Source organism: Entelurus aequoreus, linkage group LG03 (assembly GCF_033978785.1).
Source record: "Entelurus aequoreus isolate RoL-2023_Sb linkage group LG03, RoL_Eaeq_v1.1, whole genome shotgun sequence".
Lineage (NCBI taxonomy): Eukaryota > Metazoa > Chordata > Actinopteri > Syngnathiformes > Syngnathidae > Entelurus > Entelurus aequoreus.
In genome coordinates this window covers 8,991,792-9,004,428 of record NC_084733.1, presented here as the reverse complement: position 1 = coordinate 9,004,428, position 12,637 = coordinate 8,991,792, and the positions used below count along the sequence as shown (strand labels likewise).

At 39.7% G+C, this 12,637-nt stretch overlaps 1 protein-coding gene across 2 annotated transcripts in view; it reads right to left on the bottom strand.

Moving 5' to 3' along the window:
- LOC133646099 (uncharacterized protein KIAA1522 homolog) overlaps positions 1–11,906 on the bottom strand; it is an 80,673-nt gene extending 68,767 nt beyond the window's left edge. The window contains exon 1 of one of the 2 annotated variants that reach the window (XM_062041105.1): positions 11,678–11,906. Coding sequence is in view for 1 of the 2 variants with exons in the window: in XM_062041104.1 (XP_061897088.1) it covers positions 10,803–10,889 (87 nt within the window). In the remaining variant the exon portion in view is untranslated. Of the gene's footprint in view, positions 1–10,802; positions 10,913–11,677 lie in introns of those variants that run through there. The other variant, XM_062041104.1, reaches the window with a different exon arrangement.
- Positions 11,907–12,637: the final 731 nt, after the last annotated feature.

Genomic DNA, 12,637 nt, shown 5'->3' with positions numbered 1-12,637 from the left:
GCACTTGTCATTTTGGAAGTTTGTTTGAGCATATCAGGTTGGAAGACGGACATCAATCAATCAATCAATCAAAGTTTACTTATATAGCCCTTAATCACAAGTGTCTCAAAGGGCTGCACAAGCCACGACGACATCCTCACCTTAGATCCCACATCAGGGCAAGAAAAAACTCAACCCAATGGGAACAACGAGAAACCTTGGAAGGGACCACAGATGTGGGGATTTCCCCTCCCCCTTGGGTGACCGGTGCAATGGATGCCAAGTGGATACAGTTAATAATGTGAGAGTCCAGTACATAGTGGGGCCAGCAGGGGATCATCTTGAACGGAGACAAGTCAGCAGCGCAGAGACGTCCCCAACTGATGCACAGAGTGGTCCACCTCGGGTCCCGGCTTTGAACAGGTAGTCCATCATCTGTGTTCACATGTGGCCTTAACGTACATACTCTAATTCACATATTCCTCAAACCCTAGCTCTACAGTGCCAGCAGCAGTCCTGCAGACCCTGGCCATGACACAACTACCATGCTTCACTGTAGGCAAGGCAGTTATCTTGGTACTTGCTTGATTCGCTCTGTGTTGAGTAGAAACATAAAATCTCTACTACTAACGTAAAATTCAGAAATAAATATACAAATAAGAATTAAATGTATTTATTTTTATAATACATATATAAATGATTCCCGGGCGCAGCCACCGCTGCTGCTCACCTCACCTCCCAGGGGGTGAGGGTGATGGGTCAAATGCAGAGGATAATCTCACCACACCTAGTGTGTGTGTGACAATCATTGGTACTTTAACTTTAACTTCATATACACAACAAGAATACAAATTTGCGCATGACGTAAAAAATCGGTACTACTGAACCTGCTGAACAGCTTTTTATCAGGCGCTAATATCCCTCTTGGCGAAGCAGTAAAAGTGGCAATGTGGGAAATTTTTCATTTAAAAAGGGTTTGCAAACAAACCACTCCCAATTGCAAATGTATTCTCATCATTCATGTAAATGAGCCATTTAAAGATTTGACTCATTTGCGAACGTCACATCGTTACTGTACGCCAGGGATATCCAACTAAATGTTTTAGGGGTCACATTTCTAACGACCGGGGGGCTGGATTCTCCCTTTTTTGTTAGTCTTATTTTAGATATTCCGGAGAGCCAGCACCCTCTACAGTAGACAATTGATGATAGCTTATGTTGGTCTCTGCTGTTTTTAAGGTACTTCTGGGGAAAAAAAAAAGCTAGTCAAAGATAATTTCTATAACAGCACTTTAGTGTTTTTAAGAATCTGCTGCAAAAATGTGTGTCTCTCACAAGTTCTTTTAACTGAACTCACAGACCACCAGTTGAATAGCCCAAAATGATGAAAAAGAGAGACCAAATGGAACTTTGAGGAGCACCACTTAAAACGTAATAAGTTGAACAAATGACCACTGACTGCATCTGAAGTAAAGAAGCTACAGCAACACCTTAATTACATAAGTCACACTATGAAAAAAATTAGTCCCCAGTGTTTGCTAGCAAGGTTAAAATGTCAATGCAAGGATTATCTGCTAGTGTGTTTACAGTGGTCCAAGTTCCTCTATACAACAGGAACACTCCAGTGTTTTAAGAATTTACTGCAAAAATGTCTGTCTCCCCAGTTTTGAAACTGAACTCGCTGGTTGGTCTGGCGTCATTCCCGGGCCAGATTTAACCGCCGGGTCACCAATTAAATGTATTTTTGTCCTCAAAATTCTGCACACAAAAGCCCGTAATTCTTTTTTTTAAATTTGCAAACATTTTTTAAGACTAAAAAGATTTCATGTACATAAGTATTCACAGCCTATGCTCAATACTTTGCTGATGCACCTTTAGCAGCAATTACAGCCTCAAGTATTTTTGAATACGATGCCACAGCTTGGCACACCTATCCTTGGGCAGTTTTGCCCGTTCTTCTTTGCAGCGCCTCTCAAGCTCCATCAGGTTGGATGGGAAGTGTTGGTTTTCATGAAGGATGTATCTGTACATTACGGCATTCATATTTCGCTTTATCCTAACTACTTTCCCAGTTCCTGCCACTAAAAAACATCCCCACAGCATGATGCTACCACCGCCAAGCTTTACTGTAGGGATGGTATTAGTCTGGTAATGAGCAGTGCCTGGTTTCCTCCAAACATGATGCCTTGTATTCACCCCAAAGAGTTCAATCTTAGTCTCATCAGACAAGAGAATGTTGTTTCTCATGGTCTGAGAGTATTTCAGGTGCATTTTGTTAAACGTTTTACTAATAAATTGCTTTTGTCTGGCCACTATACCATACAGGTGTGATTGGTGGATTGCTGCAGACATGGTTGTCCTTTTGGAAGGTTCTTCTCTCTCCACAGAGGAATGCTGTAACTCTGACAGAGTGACCATAGGGTTCTTGGTCACCTCCCTGACTAGACTAAGATGAATGCAGCAATATACAGAGACATCCTGGATGAAAACCGACGCTTCCCATCCAACCTGATGAGCTTGAGGTGCTGCAAAGAGGAATTGGCGAAACTGCCCACAGATGGCTCTGCCAAGCTTGTGACATCGTATTCAAAAAGACTTTAGGCTGTAATTGCTGCCAAAGGTGCATCAACAAAGTATTGAGCAAAGGCTGTGAATACCAATGTAATAATGATTGTTTAGTTTAAATAAATTTGCTAATTAAAAAAAAATATATATATTTTATATCGCCATTATGGGGTATTGTGTGAAGAATTTTGAGGACCAAAATTAATTTATTCCATTTTGGAATAAGGATGCACTGACAAAGTGAAGTACTGTAAATACTTTCTGGATGCACTGTAAGGTTTTTTGGATCGCACCACATTTTCACGCACAATACCCACATGCAGACTTAAGATGAGGCCACACAGTTCCTTACAGGCTCAAACCAAATCACCCTCCATCAACACCGGCAAATATGAACAATGCAAGGTCCATTTTGGGAGCTTGGTTGGCGAGAGTTCTCCAGGAACTGTCGCCTAGTGAGGTTGAGGTAGCAAACTGATTCGTGTGGATAAGGCACTGCCAAGAGGGTGTGGCAGCACATAGACAGCCACCTTTGTTTGGACTAGCTCAGTTTAACCACGAGGATGTTCACATCTACATGTGCTTGAGCTAAAGCGCCTCACATGGCCCAACATGGGAGTCAAGGATCCGCTGGATGTGCTTAGTCTGTGTCTGCACTGAGGAAATAACACACAAGTAAGGTCAAAAGAGTGAAATAGTTTTGAATCTTTTCCAGTTTGCCTTCACCAGACCAGCAGCTTCGCTTCGTCTAATACTGGTGCGTTTAATCAGTAGATGTTTAACTTCTCAGCTATGTGGAGTTACTGTGCAGAACCAGGACACTTCAGTCTGGGCGTTGGAAAGCACTAGTGGGGAATGTGGGGGTGGGGTTGGGTGGGGGTGGTCCAAGCACAATTTCACCAATAATCTTGATTGCATTACAACACATTAACCATCACTGTTGTGGGTCAAGAGCTTCCACTCCATGTTCCTAATAGATCAACAAATCAATTGCATACAGTACATACAGAGTGATACAACATTATGTCCCGAACAAAACCAAATATTTTGGAACACATAGTAACTTCTGCAGTGTATTTTTGTGTTTTTTTCTTCAAAATGTGTAATTCTGACATAAGAAATAGACAAAAACAAATCTCCACAGCAGAGGATGCTGCTTCTCAGGAGAGCATACGGTACTGTACTTCAGACAAATGAAGACAATGATTGTTTATTTTGTTCAACTACTTCAGGGGTCCCCAAACTTTTTGAATCGGGGGCCGCATTGGGTTAAAAAAATTTGGCCGGGCTGTATATATATATATATATATATATATATATATATATATATATACATATATATATATATATATATATATATATATATATATATATATATATATATATATATATATATATATATATACATTGTCTTTATATTCCAGCGAGTTAATCCGTTTTGTCATTTAACATCAATTAACATTGATGTTCATCAACATTTAACATTGTCACGTTATCGATGGGAAAATTCATTTTTAGACAATATGATTTGCCTGAGCGGCTAGGAGACACCGAGAGTAACAAGCGGTATAAAATGGATTAAAAAGGAAAGATAAAATAAAATAAACACTTTTTTTTTTAACTTGGGACTTCCGGTGGGCCGGATTTTGGATGCTTGGGGGCCGGATCCAGCCCGCGGGCCGTAGTTTGGGGACCCCTGAACTACTTGCTTGAAGTAGGTTTAGTTTTGCTGACGCTAGAAGTGGAAAGTAGGAATGTTCTGATTATTGTTTTATGTTGCTGATTCCGATACCCATCAATGTTACCTCCAAGGTGCGCGCCTGCACAATTGCGCACTGCTCCTGTGTATTCTGTGCATGGAAAATCTATGCAGCGCACAAAATCCAAATCCAAAACACAACCTAAACTCTACACCAGACCTGGGCAAATGAAAGCCCGCAGGAGGTCTCCAAATAAATTGAATATATATATATATATATATATATATATATATATATATATATATATATATATATATATATATATATATATATATATATATATATATATATATATATATATATATATATATAAAATAAAAAACATTAATAAAAAAATACTTTTTAAAATAAATATTATGAATTTAAAAAGTAAAAAATAATTTTCAAAAATATAAAAAAAAAATTTACTTTTACCATTGAAGCTGGAGCCGCCTATACAATGTGAAGTGTATTTTTCAAATTACCGTAAGTCTTGAACTATAGAGAGTATTCCAATGGTTGGAATTTGCGCTTTTTAGTGTTATACGTCATTTGTACTGAACAAAAATATAAACGCATCCCTTTTGCTCCCATTTTTCATGAGTTGAACTCAAACTTCTAAAACTTTTACTATACAGTATACGCAAAAGACTTATTCCTCTCAAATATTGTTCACAAATATGTCTAAATCTGTGTTAGTGAGCATTTTTTTATTTGATAATCTATCCCACCTCACAGGTGTGGAATATCAAGATGCTGACTAAACAGCATGATTAATGCACAGGTGTGCGTTAGGCTGCCCACAATAAAAGGCCACTCTGAGACGTGCAGTTTTATCACACAGCACACTGCCACAGATGTCGCAAGGTTTGAGGGAGCATGCAGTTGGTGTGTTGAGTGCAGGAATGTCCACCAGAGCTGTTGCCCATGAATTGAATGTTCATTTTCCACCATTAGCCGTCTCCAAAAGCGTTTCAGAGAATTTGGCAGTACATCCAACAGGCCTCACAACCGCAGACCAAGTGTAACCACACCAGCCCATTAAATTATACATAGCAATTGTAATAAAACACCCATTGCAAATAATTTTTGTTCATTTAAGAAAATTATAAGGGGCTAAATAAATAAAAGGGGCTCTCCCTTAGAGATAGGGTGAGAAGCTCTGCCATCCGGGAGGAGCTCAAAGTAAAGCCGCTGCTCCTCCACATCGAGAGGAGCCAGATGAGGTGGTTCGGGCATCTGGTCAGGATGCCACCCGAACGCCTCCCTAGGGAGGTGTTTAGGGCACGTGCGACCGGTAGGAGGCCACGGGGAAGACCCAGGACACGTTGGGAAGACTATGTCTCCCGGCTGGCCTGGGAACGCCTCGGGATCCCCCGGGAAGAGCTGGACGAAGTGGCTGGGGAGAGGGAAGTCTGGGTTTCCCTGCTTAGGCTGCTGCCCCCGCGACCCGACCTCGGATAAGCGGAAGAAGATGGATGGATGGATGGAAGAAAATTATTGGAAATTAAAATGAGCTACTCAGTATTCTAAAACAGTAAGTGTGTGTATCGCTTTATTGTCGGCTATTTGGAGACACGACATACAGAGTTGAATTTAGATAAGATAACACATTAAGTGCAGAATAACTGCATTTTATATCGTTTGAAGATGATTCCCCACGAGCTGCAACATTTGAAATACACTACTTTTTATATTTTACCAGACACATTAGGTAAATTTGCACAAAATATCGGTATCAGATCCATATCGCAGATTCCAGCCTGAATTTTTCTCGGTATCGGATCGGAAAGATAAATCAGTGGTATAGCACATCACTAGTGCTTGTTGAGAAAAGACAACAACATAATGTTTGCTGTTAACTTTGTTTTACATCCAGGATGGAACATCACAGTGGAATCCAAGTTTAAAACTTTTTTTGGAACAAATAACAGTTCTTGAATCCATATGAGAGGGACAAACCAGACCTTTAGAAGCAACATTCTAAAGTCCTCTTCATAATTCTACCAGGGCAGTGCAAAATCATCAAGTCTGGTTGCAAAAGAAGAGGGTGCAGGATTGGCCTGCCCTTGTACAGAAGTCCCAATTTTTTTTACTTGTTGATATGAGTAGACATACAAACCAGCCTTCTCGGAGAGTTAAAAACAGTTAATGTTACAACCATAGTTTAGAATGAATCATTTAGTTCTAAGCCAAAACATAAAAGCTACGTATTCTTCTGAAAGGTTACGGCACTGTTTGTAAATGTAACTTGTCGTCACCTCGCTGGAAAGTAAATGACTATATGCATCCCACATCCGCTTCTATACAAACCTTATACCTGGTCTGCCAGATGTAGCAAGAAGAATCAGTAAAGGGTTGCAACGATTAATCCAGTTGCGTTATTCCGGACATCGCTTTATATAGAAAGCCTTATTTTTTCGGCTGTTAATTCAGCTGTGCTCTTTCGTGCTCCTTTGTCGTTGTCAAAGCTAAGTGCTATTTTTCTATTTTGTGTGCTTCTAAATATTTTATAGCCTTCTTTAGCCCTTCTCTAACACATTTTCTAGTCTTACCGAATTTACAAAGCACTTGCTCTCTTTGTTTCACCAATTCACTTTCAGCTAGTTGGCTGCTAAGCTAGCGGACCTAAGCTGAGGTCCCCCACTCCGAAGACAGCAAGAACTAGACTCAGTGAAGGAAAAAACGTGAGCATGCATTTGCGTTCTTCTTGCACCCTTCTCATGGAGAGGTTGTCCCTGCTAGAGGGACGTGTCTGCCAGTTAGAGCAGAGTAACTTTTTAACTTTAGAGGCTGTGGACACGCTTGCTGGCATTAGCCGTATTGAGCTAACTAGCCCAGTTTGTAGTAGCCCTAAATGGCCTACAAGGTACGGTAAGATGTATAACAGATTTCGCTCGTTAGATAGTCCTACACCCCAGACTACCGGCCATCACACCGCGACGTAAACAGCCGAAAATTTGTGGTCAATGGCACAATCGCGTTATATAGAATATCGCGTTATGTTAGGCTGCGTTGTATCGAACTCTGAGTGTGTAGTTCTTCTCAACAAGTAGAGACCACTGCCACAAATAGATTGCAGTCCTGTAGGACGAAGTTGTAGACAGAGACGATATATTGTTAAACACAAGAGTAATGTAAGTTTACAATAGCATAAATAAAGCAGAAAAAACTATATGGTAAGTGAGTCAACTGATGTTTGCACAGTAATGCAAGTTAGTATGCTAAGAAAGCCGCTACAGCCATGCAACAGCATGTCTGGTAGGGGAGCAGGCTACATTCCTGACAGATTGATAATTACCCTCAGAGAAACTTTTCAGTCCAAGTTTGCTTGCATCCTCCCACCCTCTCTGTTGAAGTCACCCACTCCATTATTCCTTTCACCACCTCAGCACCTCCCTCACCTCCATGCCAAGGCAAAAGGATAGAGGCGGGGGTAAAGGGGAAGCCCTAATCTTAAACACCCAAGAGGTTGTAAAATTTGCAATTAAACTATATTTTTGGGAGAGATACGCCCTTAAAGTGGTACAAATATCTGTAGTCACTGTGACACACAGAGGTGGGTAGTTAAGGAATAGTTAAGAATTGTACTTGTCAGTAATTCAATAAAACATAATTTTTACTTTAACTTGAGTATTTTCTGTAAAGAAGAAATGCTTTTGTTACTCCGCTATAAGGATGTAACGATGTGAAAATGCTATATCACAGTTATTATGACCAAAACTATCCAGGTTATCATCATCATCACAGTGTTGTTAATATGCTCAAAATGTTGTTGTACACACACTGAAATCTTTTAAGCAAGTTGTATCTATTGTATTAAATACATAAACAACAAGCACACATTATAATTATATTGGCAAAATAACATTAAATATTATTTAATGATAAAGCTAAAAAGGGCGTTGCACATCCGGTTTATGTGACGTCATGTGGGTTCTTTTCCTGTTCACACTACAAGAATTCCACTTCCAACTACAGAAAACACGTTGTAGTAAGTTGTAGATAGGGTTGTACGGTATACCAGTACTAGTATAGTACCGCGATACTAATTAATCATATTCGGTACTATACCGCCTCTAAAAAGTACCGGTTCCACACCCCCTTTTTTTTTTAATGGGCATGACGGCGCATTGTCATTGCTGGTTTTACAAGCAGAGGAGCATGTTCGGCAACGCACAATCAGGGAGTAGTTACAAACTGAAAATGTGTGTAGACAGAAAAGGGAGAATGGACGCATTTTGGCTTAAAAACTAACAATAAAGGTGAAGCTATAACACTGAAATGCCCTCAGGAAGAGGTGCTTTAAGACATGGCTAGCTAGCTAATGGCTAACATCCAGCTGCAGTCTGCAGTGTTTTAGCTACTTCTAAATCACTAATCCTCGCCTCCATGGCGACAAATAAAGTACGTTTCTCACAAGTATCATCCCTGCAGGACGAGGAATAGCTAAACATTCTTCACTACACACTGTAGCTCACCGGCGTCACATTGTAAACAAACGCCATGGGTGGATCTACACCTAATAACATCCACTGTAATTATACCAAGTACAAGAGCGTATCTCGTCGATACTACTATGATTACAGTGATATTTTTCATCGTCACAAAATCTTTTTTCCTTTTTTTAAAATGATGTTTATAAACTCAGGAAATACGTCCCTGGACACATGAGGACTTCAATTATGACCATTGCATGATCCTTGATACCCAAATTTGTGGTATCATCTAAAACTAATCTAAAGCATCCAAACAACAGAAGAATAAGTGATTATTACATTTTAACAGAAGTGTAGATATAACATGTTAAAAGAGAAAGTAAGCAGATATTAACAGTAAATGAACAAGTAGATTAATAATTCATTTTCTACCACTTGTCCTTAATAATTTTCACAAAATAATAGAATGGAAAATGACAATATGTTACTGCATATGTCAGCAGCTAAATTAGGAGCCTTTGTTTGCTTACTTACCAATAAAAGAAAAGTTGTCTCGTATGTTCACCATTTTATTTAAGGACAAAATTGCAATAAGAAACATGTTTAATGTACCGTAAAAAAATTTGTTAAAATAAAGACAATAATGCCATTTTTTGTGGTCCCCTTTATTTACAAAAGTATCGAAAAGTATCGAAAACTTTCGAAATACATTTTGGTACCGGTACCAAAATATTGGTATCGGGACAACTCTAGTTACCATGAATTGATTAACATGGACCCCGACTTAAACAAGTTGAAAAACTTATTCGGGTGTTACCATTTAGTGGTCAATTGTACGGAATATGTACTGTACAATCAACTAATAAAAGTTTCAATCAATCAATAGTTGTAGATGCTTTTTAATGTTTTAGCTTTGCAGATGCTAACATTAGCCCTATTACAATGTCAACAGTAACTGTAAGATGGTATATTTTGCAGTACTGTTTCTTACATGCACACTCACGCACACATGTACACACACGCACACACACTCAAATTACGGTTGTAGTTACTAAACAAATCAGAAGTTACACGGTACTTGAGAAGTTTTTTCACTGAATACTTACTCAAGTAATTACTTGGGTGACTACATTTACTTATTTACTTGAGTCCCATTGCTTTAAACATGGATGTTGTCTTTCATCTCGGTCATTGTATTCTCAGTACATTCAATGAATCGCAACTAGACTGTTCAGTTTGTCTCAGAAGATGTTTCACCTCTCACAGACTTAGATTGGTCAGATTTAGAACATGCAAAGTCCCTTAGATGCATCAAAGAGGGCTTACACACCCAATGTGCAATGGCTTGTGCAATTAAATAACCAGTTTTCCTTTATACATACATTTTTTCTTAAGATCTTTCACATTCCCACACAGTAATAAGTCCTATGTGTTGGGTTTTATATTTAAAAATATTGCACATTGTAAAAATTTTAAAAAAGTAATGTTCCTGAGGAAATAATTGATATGGTTTTGTAAGATGTTGAAAAAGTGAATAATTTTGCAGGTATCATAGAACTCCACATTCCGATTTACACCCAAGTGCAATTTAGAGTCTGGAATTTACCCAAAAATGTTTGCACTGTGGGAGGAAACCTGAGAGAACATTAAAACTCCAAAAACATATCAGTTTTTCTTGTCTTTTGTTCTTTTCAAAATGTCAATTCTCCCTTGAGGTATTGCGAGATGTTTGCTTTGCTTCCAGAGGTTGTCAGGGGTCCAAATGAGCACTTTGTGACCCTCTGAACTGACAGGTCAGACACAACTATGTTGTTTAGTGCCAGTGAACACAGCTAGACAATCTGCCAGACCAAATACAAACGCAGCAGCTTCCATTCAGTACAAAGTTTCCCCCCCATTGAAATTACAGGTAGAAAAACAGTCAACAACATGTATGCCAAATATTGTTTGCGATAAGAAAGCCACTGATGAGTTACTCATCAGCTAATCCTATCGATCAACAGTCACACTCATCAGCTTGGAGTTTCCTCTCCCTGCAGGATGACACAAACACACAACTTTCAAACAAATGAGTGTGTACCTGTTGCAACACCTCATTGTTCTTCCAGTAACCCACTCCTGGCCCATCAGCTGCTTGTCTGGTGTGAGGCGGCGGGAAGCACTTCATGCTTTCTATCCTAGCAGCCACATCTGTGTCATCACCCTGTCTCAAACTTTATATACGGTATCTCTCAAGCCAAACCAGCATCAGCTGCGCCTCCGGCGATTACATAATTCACCTGTAATCTCCATGGGTACGTGCCCCGGCATGGCAAGGCCGGGAAATAAGGAGCACCACCAGTATGCGACACACCCTTTCTAAACAAATGTCTCAGCCTCACCTTACCAGTAGGTACAACAGCTATGAAAAAAACATATCCTTACTGTGTGACCTGTCTGCAATGTTGTGCAAAGTTAGGATTGAGACTTTAACTTCTAAAATCCAAAGTATCATTGTTATATTTTTAGTTGATGAGGTTATGCCTCACCAAGTCGGGCTCTGTGGGCTGCGTTCAAAAGAACCAAACTAAAACAGGAGCAAAATTGCAAAGTGAGAATGCAGCCTAATTCAAGTTTGCTGTCAGGTCAAGTCAGTGATGGTCACCAACACAATAGTCTGCATTGTCACGAGAGAAGTAAGACAGGTCTTAAATTACCTTTGCTTCGATCCCTCAAGGCCAACCTAAGCAAATCTCCCACACCTACTTTTCCCCCTGCATGCCTGTGCTCAACCTGAACGTTCTTAGCGCTATTTCTCACGTAAATGTCAAAGGTAACACCTGAGTTTTAGACCATTCATGGACAATATAGTTCTAATAATGAACTTTTTAAAACACTTAATACGTGTATCACTTTTGTGTTACACAGGAGAATAAAACCAATGTAGAAACAATGACGATCAAAAAAGATATCTACCGTGTTAAATGTTAATGATCCGGACGTCTTCTCTCTCCATTTGCAGCCTTAATTTCCTGTACGAGTCCAAACTTTCACCGAGCAGAGACAGCAGACTTCAGGTGAAACATTTCTGCTGGAAATTAGGCAAAAGTAGTCAGGAAGCTTTACTAGGGTGAGAACTTCGACGCAGATGTTTGTCGGGAAGTCAACTCAAATGTGTCCCGGTTGTCAGAGCGGCTCCGTCTGAGGACGCCCCGCCGGGCCGCGGAAGGTAAATGACAAGAAGGTGGCGCTGGCGCTGAAGTGGACGAGAAGGCACAGCGACCCACCTGGAGGATGATGGCCGCTCAGGTGAGGGAGAAGTCCCGCGGTCTGTGTCAGGGGGACATCTAGTGGCCAGTATGGAGAATTACATTTAAACGCTGATGCAATTGATAGACATACAGACAGATAAACAGACAGATAGACAGATAAACAGACAGATAGACAGACAGACAGACAGACAGACAGACAGGTAGATAGATAGATAGATAGATAGATAGATAGATAGATAGATAGATAGATAGATAGATAGATAGATAGATAGATAGATAGATAGATAGATAGATAGATAGATAGATAGATAGATAGATAGATAGATAGATAGATAGATAGATAGATAGATAAACAGACAAATATACATATAGATGGACAGATAGATAGATAGCTTGGTAAGTAGGTGGGTAGATGAAATAATTATTCATGCGTTCGTTACGTCTCGCCTCAATTACTGTAACGTATTATTTTCGGGCCTCCCCATGTCTAGCATTAAAATATTACAGTTGTTACAAAATGCGGCTGCTAGACTTTTGACAAGATCAAGAAAGTTTGATCATATTACGCCTATACTGGCTCAGCTGCACTGGCTTCCTGTGCACTTAAGATGCGACTTTAAGGTTTTACTACTTACATATAAAATACTAAACGGTCTAGCTCCAT